The 16,937-nt window shown below is 38.6% G+C and overlaps 1 protein-coding gene across 1 annotated transcript; it reads left to right on the plus strand.

Moving 5' to 3' along the window:
• Positions 1 to 318: 318 nt before the first annotated feature.
• Positions 319 to 16,937, plus strand: LOC146663472 (transient receptor potential cation channel subfamily M member 4-like). Its single transcript, XM_085416240.1, has 28 exons — positions 319 to 572; positions 1,471 to 1,532; positions 1,619 to 1,796; positions 2,197 to 2,377; positions 3,392 to 3,561; positions 3,779 to 3,956; positions 4,447 to 4,511; positions 4,617 to 4,856; positions 5,187 to 5,289; positions 5,382 to 5,503; positions 5,668 to 5,964; positions 6,059 to 6,160; positions 6,270 to 6,398; positions 7,277 to 7,406; positions 7,576 to 7,721; positions 9,963 to 10,075; positions 10,704 to 10,817; positions 10,919 to 10,959; positions 11,051 to 11,283; positions 11,678 to 11,793; positions 12,043 to 12,175; positions 12,278 to 12,452; positions 12,547 to 12,712; positions 12,803 to 12,984; positions 13,291 to 13,423; positions 13,512 to 13,584; positions 14,703 to 14,793; positions 15,790 to 16,937. Exons 1-28 carry the CDS (start codon positions 498 to 500, stop codon positions 15,819 to 15,821), a joined length of 3,780 nt encoding a protein of 1,259 aa, XP_085272366.1. The 5' UTR covers positions 319 to 497; the 3' UTR covers positions 15,822 to 16,937.

The following is a 16,937-nucleotide window of genomic DNA, read 5'->3' on the forward strand; positions in this document are numbered from 1 at the left end:
CCTGCAGGCAGGATTTTCTGTTGTTCATTCTATTGTTCTTTTTACTTCTGAGGGAAGTGAGCACCACAGCAACACATACCCAACAGGTTCTACTACAAATGTGTTATATTTTTAGGCTCCAGTAACAATTAGAGGACACAAGCTTGGGCATGTTTAGCAGTCTTTCTGCTACAGTGGTGTCATTGAGGGTATTCAGTTCCAACAACAGATACCAGTGACCAGATAAGGGGATGAGGAAGTATTTCAATAAACTCTAGCCCACTTTGTGGTTCCGATTGGCCCTTCCTGTTTGCATGCGTTGGTGTAATTGTCTGCCTCTGTGAAACCACACCCTTACCTGTGTGCTGGCTGCACCTATTTTTCTTTGCGCACGCCGAGTGAGTGCAGTGGCAGGGAATGGGGTTTCAGCAGTAGGAGACAAGGTGGAAAATAGTCAGAAAGAAACCCTTTTAGTCCTTCCGCATATGTTTCTCATTGAGAACGACTGAAAGGGAAACATGAAAGACACAGGAGCAGAAGAAGGAGGAGGAGGCGACGGCAGAGACAATATTGGCCAAACTGAGAAGAGCCAGGTGGGTTAGATTTCACTCAAGTCCTTCAGCTGCTGTTGTGATGTGCCGCTACATTTTTTGGAAGTGGAAGTTAACGCTATACTCGGAATATCTGCCCATGAAGTTCCGAGGAACTGCAGTGAGCCGCCCATAGTCTTCTTGGAAAACACGTCGTGCAACAGCTGTCCAAACGTGCACGTTTGCGCGAACGACTGCAGGAGCTATCCGTCTGCTTTGTTTCCGCTGTGGTTTGTTGACCCTACACTTGTCTAACCGGTGGACGTTACAGCTTTAACAACTGGGAACGGCTTTTCCAATCATTTCTGACGCAGCAGTCTACTTTTTTTTTTTTTTTTTTGGCTAAGCGATAAAAATGGAAAACACGCCACTTATAAGAAACTAACTTCTACTAAACCGAGCATCCTAACCATAAGCAGTTAAATAAGCGTTCCGGTGATGGTTAATAATGACTGCGTTCCGTTTAGTTGCATCAGTTGCAGGACTCTAGACGAGGCGTCAGCTACTGGCACCAATAAATGCAACGGGGCCATCATGGTTTTTTTTTTCTCAGTTAAACGGCCTGTGGGGAAAGTGTTCTCTCTTTACTGCTTGGCTGATAACATTACAGAAAGATTAGCACTGAATACATTGGTGAAAACAAAATGTAATGTAGCCCCACTGCAGAATACGCTTATGCACAGCCTGCCTGTTGCGCACACCTGAGCTCAAACTACGTCACATCATCAGAAATCACAGCACAGCTTGCCAACTTGTTACTGGGTAGTTTCTATTAGCCAAAGTCAACACTTGGACGGTTTTCTGCACCTGCTGCCACATGCATGAGATTTTAGGATTCAGAATTGAATCAGCTTCTGTAATAATTCAGTAATGTTATATAACTGCTGAAAAATGCTTTCAGAGTTGGATCCCCAAAATCATCAAGAAAAGAGTGTGCAGCACTTTTGTAGAAGATTCCATCAGGTACTGTGACCTCTGTCTTTTAATAACAGCACATGTATTTTGAGTAACTTCTCATGGTGTTGTTTATATCCCTCCACCTCTCTCAGTAATGGTGCATTGTGTCAGTGCGGGGCTGCGAGAGATGACCATGCCTCTGTGGCTCTTGGAGACTATTTCAGCACAGCCATCGTGAACCAGTGGAAAAGTGTGCAGCACTCCTCTGAACGACCGACAGATGCCTTTGGAGAGGTGCAGTTTGCAGGGGCCAGCAAGAGGCACAGCCATGTGGGTGCTTTTATTTTTCTCTCATAATGTTTGAATGCTTTATTTCAAGAGCCTGAGAGTTCTTGAACATGTGTACATGTTTTTAAAAGAAATGCCTCCAAAGGTGAGTTAAATAAAGGTTAAGATAAACCCTGAGCTGTAGTAGTCAATTCGTTGAATTTTCCTGACCTTCAGTCTACCTCCGCTCCACCTGAGTAAACAGAGTCAAAAGTCAGTACAGATCACATGACAAGCTTCTTTCCCCCCCCCCCCCCCCCCCCATTTTATTACCATTTAAAGGCTGAAACGACTGAGTCGTTCAGCTTTAATACTAGTGTGATCACAGGCCATTACTTTTCAAATCTTTTTGCATTGTTGACATGGGCTTGCTTCTTTTAATCCATCAAATGTCTAAACTTAGTTCCTGCGCCTGTCATGGAGCACTGAGCCTTCTATGGTGTACACCATACTGACAGCTCATTGGCGTCTTCCTCTACCCAACCTGGTTGTTTCTGTTGTGGGCGGAGAGGGAAGGACACAGGTGAAGACCTGGGTACGGGAGGTCCTCAGACAGGGACTGGTGAAAGCGTCACAAAGCACAGGTAAAAACTTTATGCATCTGCCAGTGTGTCAGTACTCCTGGCAGGTGTGATGTGTCTGGCATATCTGAGCTCAGCATCTTATTTCTGTTCTGGTTGCTGAAGTGGGTTATTGTTGGTTAGCAGATGTCATGATAATTTCCAGATGACGATAAAAGAACTGACAAATGATCCTGTCAGACATTGAAACCTACTCATGGTGGTTTTTAGCGTGAAGAAAACAGCTATTACAAAATTTAGTCTCAACACACAACACGACTCCCTGGGGTCCGGTCCTAATTTGGTAGTACAATGGCCATTTCCTCTCTGGCTACTGTACCAAGTGCAGGTGGCATATGGCGATACTGATCCCCCCGTCGTCTGAGGTCACGCGCTGTTTTCTCAAAACAAGTCCAAGATGTACTAAAAAAAAAAAAAAAATCAAAGTCCCAAACAAAACATGCACACAAAGATGCAAGTAACTACACAGCTCACACTCCCTAAACATCTTTGTTAGATAAGACATAGTACAGGGTGTGGCACCATATTTGGTGTTAAAACCCGTTGCATATAAAAACATGTTTTACGCATGTCTGTGGCCTTTGTAGTCTTTTTTTATGTGCTTTTAATTTTTTTTTACAGATAAATGTGTATGAATCTGATACTTGACTTGCTGTGGTCTTAGGTTTATTTCTCAGGGATCAATAATTTGGTCTGCTCCCTTTGTTTTTCTTCCCGTTTTGGTGCCCAGATTGTCAAGTCTCATTCGTTTTGTTCCTTTTAAATTAAAAACTGGTGTGAAATGTGAAACACATTTACAACTTTTGACATGACCTTTGTTTGTTCATGCTAATAAATTGTTGACAATCTTAGCTGTAAACCCCCCCCCCCCCCCCAAAAAAAAAACAAAACAAATTGAGATGCAGTGCAATATGTAAATAAAACAGAATCCAGTGATTTGCAAAGTCACATAAAGTTATATTTTATTCACTGAAGAAAATTGAAATAAAAATCAGATTTTCCACCTGTTTCCCCCAGGTGCATGGATCTTAACTACAGGTCTGCGTGAAGGTGTTGGCAGGTGTGTTGGACAGGCAGTGAGAGATCATGCAACTGCAGCTTCTTCATTCTCGCTCAACAAGGTGGTAGCGTTGGGCATTGCTCCGTGGGGCCTTGTGGAAAAACGAGAGCAGCTGGTCAAACCTCAGGTAGTAAAGACTCTCACACATTTGCACATTTCTCTAAGCATTAAATCATATCTTGTTGTCTTTGTGGAAAAGGACCACGATTTGACACACGGTCCGTGTTGATTTGTCAGGTTTTATTGGGTGAACACACTGTTGGCAGTTCTTGCTGCAATTTAAAATAACTAAGGCTGAAATGTGGAAAGAAATGCTGGAGTAACTGTTTTTTCTTCTTTTGCAGGGAAGCTTTCCAGCAAAGTACTATGTCCAAAACATTTCCCGGGACTCCTGCTCCCTGGATAACAACTACCAGGCCTTCCTCCTCGTGGACGATGGGAGGGTGGGCCGCAGAGGAGGAGAAACAGATTTCAGAGCCAGACTGGAGGAATTCATTTCCCAGCAGCGCGCAGGCATATGGGGTCAGAGATGGTACCATAAACTATGAAGTACAACATTTATAGCCTCTGAATTAAAGCAGAAACTGTACTTGAGTACACATTATCTTCCACTCATGTATTCAGTTTAAGTTAACTTATTTAAATCTAATTGTGCTAAATGAGACTTAACTCCTGTACCATTATTCCCAAAATACATCCTTTCAGAGTTAACTTCGATCTTTACAGGCTTTACATGTTCCTTCGTGTTTTGGTTAATGATTTTTTTATTTTTTTTTGGCATCTACGGGAGGAAAGCCTTGCATGTGACTGCATGTATCTTACAGTTAACTCTACAACATTTCCATTCAAGTAAAACAAAAACATCCACAGGGTGCTCTTTGTATGAGTGTCAGCTGTTGTGCTTCATGAAAATTATGCACTTTGCACATCTTAGTATGATCACTCTGATTAAGTTAGTAAAAACATTTGATCAAGATTGGAAGATGCTAAAAATTGTTGTATCTTTTTAAAGGAAGTGGCAGCATTGACATCCCTGTCGTTTGTATGCTGATATCAGGGGAAACAGACATGCTAAAGGTACAGTCCTTTACAGCTTTTTATGTGAATTATTACAACAAAAATGGCAAATTCTAATTTAAATTGTGCCAATCTTTATTTCATGGTTTTTGTCATGTCTGTCAGAGAATGGATCTCTCTTTAAAAAGCTGCATCCCCTGGCTGGTTCTGGCTGGCTCAGGAGGCTTGGCTGATTTCCTGAGTGATATCTTGGAGAACCAGTCTTCAGCTCCAGCTGTGCCGTCCTCTGGTGAAGGCAACAGTGAGGCTCCTAAAACCCCCAGTGTGGATCTCAAAGACAGAGTGGCAGAACGGTTTAAGAAGCATTTTCCTTCAGAGGCACAGACCGACAAACTAGTTGAACAGGTGAGTGCTGAGAACAGAAACATTGTGTTGGCCTTTACTCTGCAGAAGAGTATGAGGAAAGACTTTTTATAGCCTGCATATCTGTCAGCTGCTTACTAAACTGTATTCAGGTCTAATATTCATGCCCTCAGGGCGCTCGATCTTTTTGTCAGTTTTTCAGGATCGCAGTTGATTAAAGTCAAACCCTCTTGCTTAATTAGAGGCTGTGCCATGAATGACATCATGAGTTTGAAAAGAACCTTTGTCACCAGTTTCTTCATCACTGTCGAACATCTTTTTTCTAAAATATCTTGCATTGTTCCTGTTCCCTTTCCCATCTTCTGTCTCCAGGCTTTGAGCATTTACCAGAACAAAGATTTGATTACAATCTACCAAGGAGAGCACGAGAGTCCAAATGACTTTGACACAGTCCTGCTTAAAACACTCGTGGGAGGTATGTATAAGTAGACATTAATTTTACAACATAGCAGCAACATGCACTTTTAGTCCTTATTTTGATTTTTGTGTTGTCTTTATGTTTTTCAGCAAGTAAGCAGCAATCATCAGTTGATGCCAGCCCTTATAGTGATGAGCTGAAACTAGCAGTAACGTGGAACAGGGTTGACATTGCCAAGAGTGAACTCTTCAATGGAGACATCCAGTGGAAGGTGAGGAGGGAAAAAGACACCACACTGAATGGAAATGCTCTGAAGTACATTGTGCAGTTTATTATACCACTTCTGACAGATACAGTTTATCTATGATTTACAGAATACTTGGCTTAAATTATTAACCTGTCCTAAAACATGATCTCCTTCCTCCAATTAAACAGTACGAAGATTTGGAGGACTCAATGACAGATGCGCTGATCAACAACAAGCCCCAGTTTGTTCGGCTTTTCACTGAGAATGGCTTGAATATCCTGGAGTACCTAACTTATGGCAGGCTGGAAACCCTCTATCGCTCTGTGCCAGATGGGACCTTGCTCTATCAGCTACTACAACAGTGCCTAGCAGAGCGGCTGGCAATAGTGGAGCGTCACTCACCATCAGAAAAACAGAATTCGTCCTCAAAAATGGTGAAAGATAACAATCAGGATGGACCAGTGAAGGAGGTCACCCTTTTTGAGGTAAGTTTGGGAATCAAAGAGATTCTGTCCTTTTTCATTAATTATGCTTAAATAGATACTGTTGTGCTTATTGTCCCACCCATGGGTTCCTCAGGTGTCAGGGGTCCTGGAGCTGTTAATGGGTGATGTCTGCCAGCCTTTATACTATAAAGCTTTGGGCTTACAGTTCACTTCATCCAAAAGGACGTCTCTGAGGGTACTTTGAACCTTTCAGAATAAACACACAGTGTACTTGTGCTGACTGCATTTCTATTTTTATGGTTAACATGACAATAAATGTTCTTACTTTTTTTTATTCATCCCAGCGTGCAAATAAGGTTCTGCGTGGAGATTCGTTCTATCGGCAGCTGCGCTGCCCCTATCCCTGGGCTTCACTCTTCCTCTGGGCTGTACTGCAGAACCGCAGTGAGATGGCCCTTTATTTCTGGGAGATGGTAAAAGCTCTGAGACAAACTGGTGTTCAGCTGGTTTGAAATGGATGGATTGTTATTTAAATAGAGCAGAGTTTTCAGGGGAAGTTGCACTATATTGGGCATGTGTGAGAATGAGCTGCAACTAGACCAGGGGTGAAACTTTAACGTTCCTGTCAGTGTAACAACACTGTGTTAAGTAAAGAAATCACTCCGCACGACTCTGTGGACTTAAATTCTAAGGAATAAATGTGTAAAAAGTTCTGGTAGCTCATTGCCCAGACTGTCCAGTTTTTAGTTTTTTCTTTCATCCATAATGGTAAAAATCCCCAGAAATTTCTATAGTGATCAAGTTTGAAACCTTTTGTCATCCACAATGGAAAATGGTTGGGGAAAAAAACTTTTATTACCTAATCCCACTGCCAATTCGATCAATTCTGCACTCTGCTTTCAGTCTCCAATATCATTGAAATGCAGCCACACGCTGCTCATTTTACATTTTCACTCCTCTCTTTACTTTTCCTGACAAGCTTGCATTTAAATCTGACTCGCCCATCTCTCCGTCTACTGGGCTGTTTTCGGGATGTCTGCCTTTACATGTGAAATAAAGCCCCACCCCCGTCTGCACATCCACATCCTGACAGGCCATTAATACCATTAATGGGCATTGGAAATGATCTCAGCCTGCGGGTTGTACATTTGACAACCTCGAACTAGACGCTGCTTACCATGTATCAAAGTTGTTCGAGTCAATTAATTGCAATATATTGTTAATTATTATTTTATGATCCTAATTGTTTTTAAATATTATACAGTCATAGTGTTAAGTCTTAATATAAAATTAAATAATTGCTAAAAACATAAAGTAAAGTGATGTTGTAAATTGGTGATCTCCTTTCCAGGCAGGTGAGGCAGTCCTGAGTGCTCTCAGTGGCTGTAATATACTCAGAGACTTGTCCAAACTGGAGGAGGAGACTGAAACCAAACTCTCCATGAAAGAACTGGCCCAGAAGTTTGAGAACCTGGCTCATGGTGAGACAATAACTGCAGTTTTCCACTACACTGTTAGGATGGTTTGATATCTAGTTTTGCAATCATTTTATTTAATTTCCTTAGAATTTTCCTTTCAACAGCTGATGTAACACAATAGTAACAAATCTCATCGAACTCTTCATCACGTGTCTTGTCCACTTTATCTCAGATATTTTTAGCTCTTGTTATCGGAGTGATGAAAACCGTTCCTTCACCCTGCTAATTAGGAAGTCTCCCATCTGGGGTGACACCACCTGCCTTCAGATGGGCGTGAGTGCCGATGCCCGGCTTTTCTTCAGTAATGATGGCGTACAGGTGTGTCATATTTGTCATTCATGTGAATGGCATTCCTTTCATCTAGCACATGGGCAATGAATCTGAATAACATCGTCATTTTCCAAAATATAGGTAACAAATGCAAAGAATGGAATGATATTTTGTAATGATTGTGAATGTAAATGTTTGAAATAAAATGAACTGAATGCTATTAAACAAATGAACATGAAATCAAAGGAAGCCATCATATTTATATAGAGAAAATATTGATCAGTTGAGGGAATAAAATGGGTCATTCCATCCCAAATAAGCCAGCTTTTGTAACATTTCTTGCTCGAAAATCTGCAATTTGCGTAATAATTTTGTGGTCCAATAGTTTGAACAAATCTAATCTTTGAAATTCTACCTTAATGTAACAAATTTTTTTTTTAAAGATATAATAAAAAAAAACAACCAAAAAAAAAAAACCCCATTGTCCTTCGACCCACTTTCAAATGATGTGTTTTGTACATTGAAATCTGCAACAATGTTTTAAGATTGATATCTCAAAGACTTTCACTCGGCCGATTAAAATGAATCAGTGTTTTTAATTTGCATTAAAAAAACGTGAGTAACAAAATTGCAGCTTCTAGATGGTACTGGAATTATAATTGGGAAATAATTCAGTTAAATTTTCAGACCTTGGTCACTCTGTCACAAATCGAGGTTTTAAAAAAAATTATCAGTCAAATTTTTCTATTAAAATATGTTATCGTTCCAAGTTTGGACGTACATAATGATTACTGCGAAATTTTAGCTTATATATTTTTATATACTGTCAAGCAATATATTAAAAAAAGGCTAGCAGATCATTCTCACCTGAAATATATTTTCGTGTGAAATATTCTCTTCCAGGAGTGTAGGTCTCAAAATGGTAGGTAGGTAGAACAGGTCATGAAAATGAAAAATTTGCACATATTGTACAAAAGAAAATTGTTTCTTAGTTATAAATTGAATACCATGTGTTGTTGTTGTATTTAGATTAGACTATCTACTGATATTTTTACTTGTACAACTTGTGATATTTCCGGCATAAAAGTTAAATAGAACCAGCATTATTATTATTTTTTTTTTAAATTGTGTGCACAAATATGGAATTTTAAAAGATTGCTTTAATTTTTCGCCAATACGCAGACACTTCTTCATGTATTTGTCCTAAATGAGAAATCCTGTTTTTATCCTGGCTTTTATCTTTAATTGTTTTTCTGATAGTCATGTTCAAACATTGACTTTTTCAATGTGGGGGAAAAAAAAGGCATGAAAGTGTGCAGAACGGTCTTTAAAAAAAACAAAAAACAAAAAACGGATATCTAAAATGTTATTTGATATAAGAAGCTGGGAGATGATGGAGCAGATAATATAATGACCCAGGTCTTGAAAAAACAAAAACATACGCATATTTAACAAAATTATTTTCTGAATTGGAGTAGCATCTGTATTCTGTTTGGACAGATCAAAGATGGTCTACTGATATTTTTGGTTTTGTTGTACGTCATATTATTCCCTGTAGAATGAAATTCTTCCTGTTTTGTAAGTGTGAATTATTTCATGGTAAAAAGGTTTTCTACAGATTTATTTTACAACATTGTGTTATTCAGCTATCAACTACAAAAATATCAGTAGTTCTCTTGCAATTTGAAGTTTTTATTTAACATGTGCTCAAATATGGGATTTTGCAGGAATGCTGGACTTTCTTTTTCTTTATATTCTAACTAACCAATACTTAGGACATTTTTGGTGCTTCTGTCCCAAGTTACAGATCAATTTTGATGGTAAGAAAGGACAGTGAAAATTCAGTCTTTCATCTTTAATAGAGATATTCGTGTTCAAACGTTGCCTCAGATTTAGATGTGGAGAAAAAGACCTTAAAGTGGGTACATGGACAAATTTTCAAAAAACACATCTTAAAAAGCACTTGATATATTAAGCTGATGATGAAGCATAAGGCTGTTTTCATTATACAAACTAATGTATACATATACAGTCTCTATAAATAAATATGCTAATACACAATGCCTTGTTATACATCTTTATACACTGATCTGTAATTATTTAGCTACTCCTATCTAAAAGTATTGCTTTTTATAAAGAACTTATACACACGATCATCCAGATTTGTACAGTACAACAGTATAAATTACTTACAAATGAAAAATGGCATAATGCTTCCAAAATAACATATCCCCATGTTGAGCCAGTACTGCTGATGGATAAGTCCTTGTTTTTTCTCTCCTCTTCCAGTCTCTGCTGTCCCAGATCTGGTGGGGTGATATGAAGAGGAACACAGAGGTCTGGAAGCTCCTGCTCGCTTTCTTCTGCCCCATCCTCTGCTACACCAACCTCATTTCCTTCAGGTAAAGCAGTTCTACCACAGAAGTCATGTTTTTGGTTGTGTTTGCATGCATATCTTTCTGTCTGTAATCATGATAGCGGAAATGTTTCGAATCAATTCTGATAAAACTTTGTGGGAGTGTAGAGTGGGATCATGATGACCAGTAATATTTGGCTTACTTTCACCAAAGTCTTTAAGGTCAACTTATTGATTTATGTCTTTTATCTTTAAAACTACACTTAAAATTCAGCGTCCTTTGTTTATATTGGCAACATTTAGGAAATTATACTGGTATATGGGTATTCTAAATATCACATTATAGTTTGTCTCAAAAAGTATTGTGCCACATTTGACCTCTGACCTCAGTTTTACATTTCACACCTGAAGAAAGAAAATGAGCTGCGTAATAAGCTACAAATATACTAAATCTATATTATATAAGAAGCTCAAGTTATTTGTGTCCAGTTATTTACATATGTATTATCCATGATTTTTGTGTAAGCTAATCTGTCACTCATATTTGGTTTTCACTACACTACAGACTATTTAGTGTGTGTGTGTGTGTGTGTGTGTGTGTGTGTGTGTGTGTGTGTGTGTGTGTGTGTGTGTGTGTGTGTGTAAAAAAAATTTCTATATATTCCACCTCAAAGGACACAAGACAATCAGCTGGAGGAGGAGGAAATGCCCAATGAGGATGCAGTGGCTCAGGACTCTGACAACCTTTATGGGACCACCGTCTTCTCTTTCTCTGACATCAAACAGCAGTAATATTTCTACTTGCACTCTTCAGTGTTCATCCATAGAACATCAGTTTGTTTTTATGTCTTAGGTCTACTAATGAATTAAAAATGTTTTCTTACACCAGTGAAGTTGACTCAGACGTTCACAAGAGTGATGCCATTAAAGGTGAGTCCTGTTTAAAGAGTCATCTGATTCTTGTCTCCACATGCTGTCATTTTAGTCACCTGTTAATCTGTATTTATAATCCTTGATACAGGTGTACCTTACCGACCACCACAGCGTCCATTCATAGTGTCACGCTGGCGTCAGTTCTGGTTTGCACCGGTCACCTCCTTTTTGGGCAACGTCCTGATGTACTTCCTGTTTCTCTTGCTTTTTGCCTACGTGTTGTTGGTGGATTTTGAGCCCCCACCACCCTCAGGCCCAGGTGCTGCGGAGTGTGTGTTGTACTTCTGGGTATTCACCATCGTTTGTGAGGAGATCCGACAGGTGAGTGAAGAGACACGTCTTACTTAGAACTTTATTATTTTTATTTATGAATGTAATAACTATCCCCAAATATAATGTATAATGAACTATCCCCAAAGTGCCATTGCGACACAGTGGTTACATGCTCCTGTGTCAAAAGCCTTAGATTCAAGGTTGACATTAAAATAAGAAAAAAATTTTTTTTATTCGTCACCGATTTTATGTGATTAAGCAAACACTAAAAAAAATCACAAATTAAAATCTTATCCTGTCAGATTTTACTCACTTTACTGAAATAATAGTAACAGTAAATGGAAAGTGCGCGTCTGTATTTGGATACATGTCACCTAGGTATAGTTGAGTTTTATTTGTTGTTTTTTATGGATCTGTAAAGTCATTTGTCTTCTTCATCAAGACCATTTTTTTGGGGACGATGACTTGGCGTCAAAGGTTCAGACTCTACATTCAGGATGTTTGGAATAAATGTGACCTCACCGCCATCAGCCTGTTCATTATAGGACTAATCTGCAGGTATGGACAAGAAATAAAAAATAATAGAAATGATCAATTCTAATTTTTTTTTCTACAGTAATATTTTTGAATGAGGCTTTGTCATTGCAGATTGTAACATTTGTAAAAACATTGTCCTTGGTTCATATTTGGATGTCTTAAGTGTTCTATAAAATAATTTTCATTTCCGGGTCTTTAGTTAATTTACAGCTTTGCCACCAGGTGGTGCTGCTTTCACACTGATTCAGCATTACTGTGCTTGTGTTTCAGGATGTTCCACTGGTCATATGAATTTGGACGGGATGTCCTGTGTTTGGACTACATGGTCTTCACCCTTCGCCTCATTCACATTTTTGCCATTCACAAGCAGCTGGGACCAAAAATCATCATTGTAGGAAAGATGGTGAGAAAGTTACCATCAGTTGGCAATATACTTTTTTTTATTATAGACTTTTTTAATAATATAATGTCAGAAACAAAATGACAATTTCCTCCTCTTGTTCAGATGAAGGATGTCTTCTTCTTCCTCTTCTTCCTGGGTGTATGGCTCATGGCGTATGGAGTTGCCAATCAGGCTCTGATCTATTCCTACGATCCAAACCTGAATCGCATTTTTCGGAGAGTTTTCTACAGGCCATACTTGCACATCTTTGGACAGATCCCTGTGGAAGAGATGGATGGTACAAGTGTTTGTGCAACTGGCATAAAAATAAGAAAATTGAATGCTACTGTAAAGCTTTCTTAACTTTCTCCTTTATGTCTGTTTTGTTGCAGTGGGCAAGGACTGGGATGTCAACTGTACACACAATGTGACTTTGATTGAGAGCGGTGAAGAGCCGTGTAGAACTCATGAGAGTAACTGGCTGGTAGTGATTCTGCTAGTTGTATATCTCCTGGTCACCAACATCCTGCTCATCAACCTGCTTATTGCCATGTTTAGGTAAAGAACAAGTCTTTTATTATATCTGAAGGTGCGTTCACATACTGAATGGTTTGACTCAGTGGCTCTGATCTGCTTGTATCCACACAGCTACACTTTCTCTAAAGTGCAGGAACACAGTGACACCTACTGGAAGTTCCAGCGTTACAACCTGATTGTCGAGTATCACTCCCGTCCTTCTTTGGCTCCGCCTTTCATTATCCTTTCACACATCAACCTCTTTATTAAGAGGGTCATCCGCAAAGTGCCCTCTGTAAAGATTCACCACTTTGGTCAGTATTGGATCAGAAGTCGTGGATTTTATTAATATAATAAAAATAATTAATACTGCTAATGTATTAAAGTTATTGTCCATTACACATGCTGAATCAGGAAGCCTCAGTTCCATAGTTCTATTATCTTTGAGTTTTTTAATCAGTGACTGTATTTTTTTTTTTAAATTGTTTTTATTTTAGTTGCTTACTTAAAATGGAAGCATCTAAATAATTTTCTTGCTCACTGACCTCAGTTCAGCAGTGATGAAAGCATGAAAAGTGAGTTGAAAGGTAATCATTTCAACCCTTGGTCTGTACTATCAGTGTTAGACTTGGAAGCAAAGGCAGCGAACAGATTATCAACGTGGGAAACGATTCAGAAGGAAGACTTCCTGACTGCTCGAAACAAGATCCAGAAAAGCAGCGACTCAGAAAGGCTCAAACGGATGTCTGCCAAGTGAGCACCTTCATCCTCCACTGTAGCAGCATTATTTATTACTGTGTGACTCCATCATTCTGAAGTAAATGTATCTTTGTTTATATAGGATAGATGGTGTGCTTAAACATCTGAGTGAAAGCAGAGACTTCGAACACAGACTACGGTCTCTGGAGAATCAGGTAAAACCGAAGCTCCAACTTATCATTTTGTACCATTTGAGTCATTCATGATACATATGTGGAGCTGCTGTGAAAGAGCACATTGGTTCAGTCAGTTCAGTATTCTACATAAAGGTTAAAGCATTGAATTGCAGACTTGTTTTGACTGGTATAATAACAGGATGGTAGAATATAGGGAAAACACCTACTATTTAGTACAAAGACAGTTTTTTTTATTTGGATTTACTGTGGCTGATCTTAAGCAACTCTGTAGTAAGCAATTTTATGTTTTGGAGAAAAGCAAGAAGTACTGATTATGGGAAAAAGCTGTTGTGTCAGTCAGAATGTTTTTAAGCATAGCTTAAGATTAGGATACGTCAGAGCCAACAATTCATGAATTGACTACATCACTGTGGTCTTTTTTTAGTCACTAGATGGAGCTAGCCTAACTGTATTTAATTTGCTTCCAGTCTTTATATCTTCCTGACAACTGAAGAAAAAAGAATCTTACCATTGAACTTTTTTGTGATTTCCTACCTCTTTGGAGCTAAAAGATACCACACAAACACATGAGATATCAATGGGAAGCCCAGGACGTTCTCTATTCAGTACATGAAGACTTAATACCGTAGCTCGAATAAGCCAAAAGCTATAGACCAAAAACAAATGCCTATTAGAGAGGACATAAATGAATAGGGTGGTTCTCAGGAAGATGTGATAAGCTGGGCTGGACAAGTGTTTAACGGGTGGATATGAGTGGTATCCAAGTCAGACATTTTTTTTATTTTTTATTTTTTTATTAATGGTCTGTCTTTGATTAAGAAGTTTCCTGTTTTAAAAATATTTTGTCCTATGGAGGGCAATAAAGTAACGTCCACCTTAAAAAGTAATCTTACTCTCTATGTAGTAAAAGTGTTAAAGTACTGCTTTAAGTGTCTTACTGCATAATATTTAATTAACAGTAAATAATCTGTCTTTAGAATTTTTATAGACACAAAGTTAAGACATGGAGTGAACAGACAACCTGAACACATCTATAAAGAAAACAGTCCTCCTTTTTTTCAGGTGCTTTTCATTGAGGTTTAAGAATGAATCTTTTCTAATATATAGTTTCATGATCTTCTGCTTTTTCTTCTCAGATGGAGTATTGCTCCAGTGCACTCAGCTGGGTTGTGGATACTTTATCACAAGGAAGCACATTTAAACCTCCTCGACCTCCACCATTACGAGGTATTTACTAGCAGTTATGAAATCATGCTTGCATAACAGCCTGCATGTTGAAAAGCCACTCTTCATTTACATAGCTTGCTTGACTACTAAGTGGCTGTAGCTCAAGTGGTAGAGCAGGTAATCTGCTAACCACAAGACTGGTAGTCCGATCCAGGGCCGTGCAGAGATGTTTAAAGGGGTGGGTGCTCAAAGTTAAAAAGGGGCATATAGAAGCAGGCTGAAGAACAAGAACCCACATTCATCAAGAATCTAAAATGGAATCGCATCATACTATATCACTGTCATCAGGTGGGGACAATAGAGAGCAATCGTAGCCTATGTTTCACCTGATGGGTACAGTGTTGCTGTTGAGGGGTTGCTGCTGCTGCTCCCGCTGCTGATAGTGCTGGAGGGCAGGGCTGTGTTGATCTGAGACTGTAGACTGTAAAAAGTCCATAGCAGAGATGGTAGCAGATTAAACAAGTGTTATGAGATAATAATAAAATACCGAGATTGGTTACAGCGCTTAGAACCAAAAGGCAACAAAACTGAGGAATAAACTCGGCTCTGTTTGTGTTTGACTCTCTGCTTCCTTCCATTTCTTCATCTCATCTATCACTCTCCACTTGCTGTTCAGCCACAATTTGCTATTGCATCGATCTATTGTTTAATTATCCACACTTAACAATTTTTGCACCTAATCCATAATAAAGTAATGATAGAAAAATGTTATAGACCCAAAACATTAGACCCAGCTATTCTTCAGCAAGATACTAAATCCTGACTTGCTGTCCAATGTGTTAGCATTGTGTATTAATATGAGATAGAAAGCACCAAGGTATAGAAAAAAAAAAGTGCCTGTGTGAATGGATGAATGAGGTGTGCTGTACTTTGAGTAGTAACGCACTGTCTAAAAGTCAATTTGTAATGTACTGCTTTCTAAAAAAAGTTTGCTTTTTTCTTTTTGCTAAAATTTGTCCCTCTCACTCATCTTACTCTACCTGTTCCTCTCTACAGATGCATTTGCCTCCTCTTCCAGCTCAACTTAATTTAAGGATACCTTAAATCAAAGAGGACACCTTCACTTCACTCAAGTTCAGGAAAAAAAACAAAATTGGAGAACACACTCTCTTGAGAACTTCTATCCAGCCCACCACCTTGATTCTCACTGGACTTGGTTTACCAAAGCATATAAACACTGCACTGAAAAGAGAGAACATTTTATCCAGCCAATGCAAGACACTGTATGTCTGTGCGTGTGCGTGCGTGTGTGTGACTTGATACAATTAATGCTGTAAAACATGTTTTAAAAACATGCAATGTTTTACATTTTATTCTGATATGATGTGATAGCGTCTATAACCAGTTACAGTAGGAACACATTAATACTTTTTCAGTTACATTAAAAACGCCCAATATTTGTATGCAAATGTACATACAAATGTATTTGGATGTCTGCATTTTTATTCTTTTCTAATAACTTTCATACAGTATAACGATTCATTTTGATGATAAGTACAAAAGAATAACTGTAGTTCAACAATCTTCAAGGATTGATTTATTTGCTTTTACAGTATTCCAGCTAGAATAAATTAATGCATGACATAGGGTCGTAATAATTAATTGTGTAAAGCGAATAACAGGTTTTTTTTTTTTTTGTTTTTTTTGCTTTAATGTTTTGTTTGGTCCGTAACTCTGTTGTCACCATTTAAATAGTTTAACTTAAAACCAGAGTCTTCCATTGCCCACATGTGTATAGATAAAAAGGTGGAGCTGTATCCAAGACTGAGCTCAGATTGCTTTAGTAACATTCATAAGCATGAATACAATACACTAATTACATTGCACTAACAGTTTTAATAAAACAAGCTTTTGTTTTTCACAAATCATTAAAAGTATATTTGGGTCAGTAAAACCCTGAGCCACTGACCTGAGGCTGTTGGGTTGGACTGAATTATTGCCAGCATTATTTATTAATGTCTACACAATCGGGATGCCTGTTTTTTGGAGCAGGAAACATTGCGTTGCAACAGGACATACTCCAGTTCTGAGAACGCTGATATACTTGCTTTTCTTCATTGCAGCCACCATGAAATCAGCCATTCACAGACACGCTTAAACATGCAGACACATACACAGAAACCTACAGTTCAGCTGGAAAGTAT

This window comes from Rhamphochromis longiceps, linkage group LG8 (genome assembly GCF_057381845.1).
Source record: "Rhamphochromis longiceps isolate RC_006_pf linkage group LG8, R_longiceps_female_GT1.1, whole genome shotgun sequence".
Classification (NCBI taxonomy): Eukaryota; Metazoa; Chordata; class Actinopteri; order Cichliformes; family Cichlidae; genus Rhamphochromis; species Rhamphochromis longiceps.

Bases quoted from the DNA above. Each gene is read 5' to 3' on its own strand.
- LOC146663472 (XM_085416240.1), top strand. From the start codon at position 498: ATGAAAGACACAGGAGCAGAAGAAGGAGGAGGAGGCGACGGCAGAGAC. The intron at 573-1,470 runs GTGGGTTAGATT...AAATGCTTTCAG, and splicing joins GCCAAACTGAGAAGAGCCAG to AGTTGGATCCCCAAAATCAT. The intron at 11,284-11,677 runs GTGAGTGAAGAG...TTCTTCATCAAG, and splicing joins TTTGTGAGGAGATCCGACAG to ACCATTTTTTTGGGGACGAT.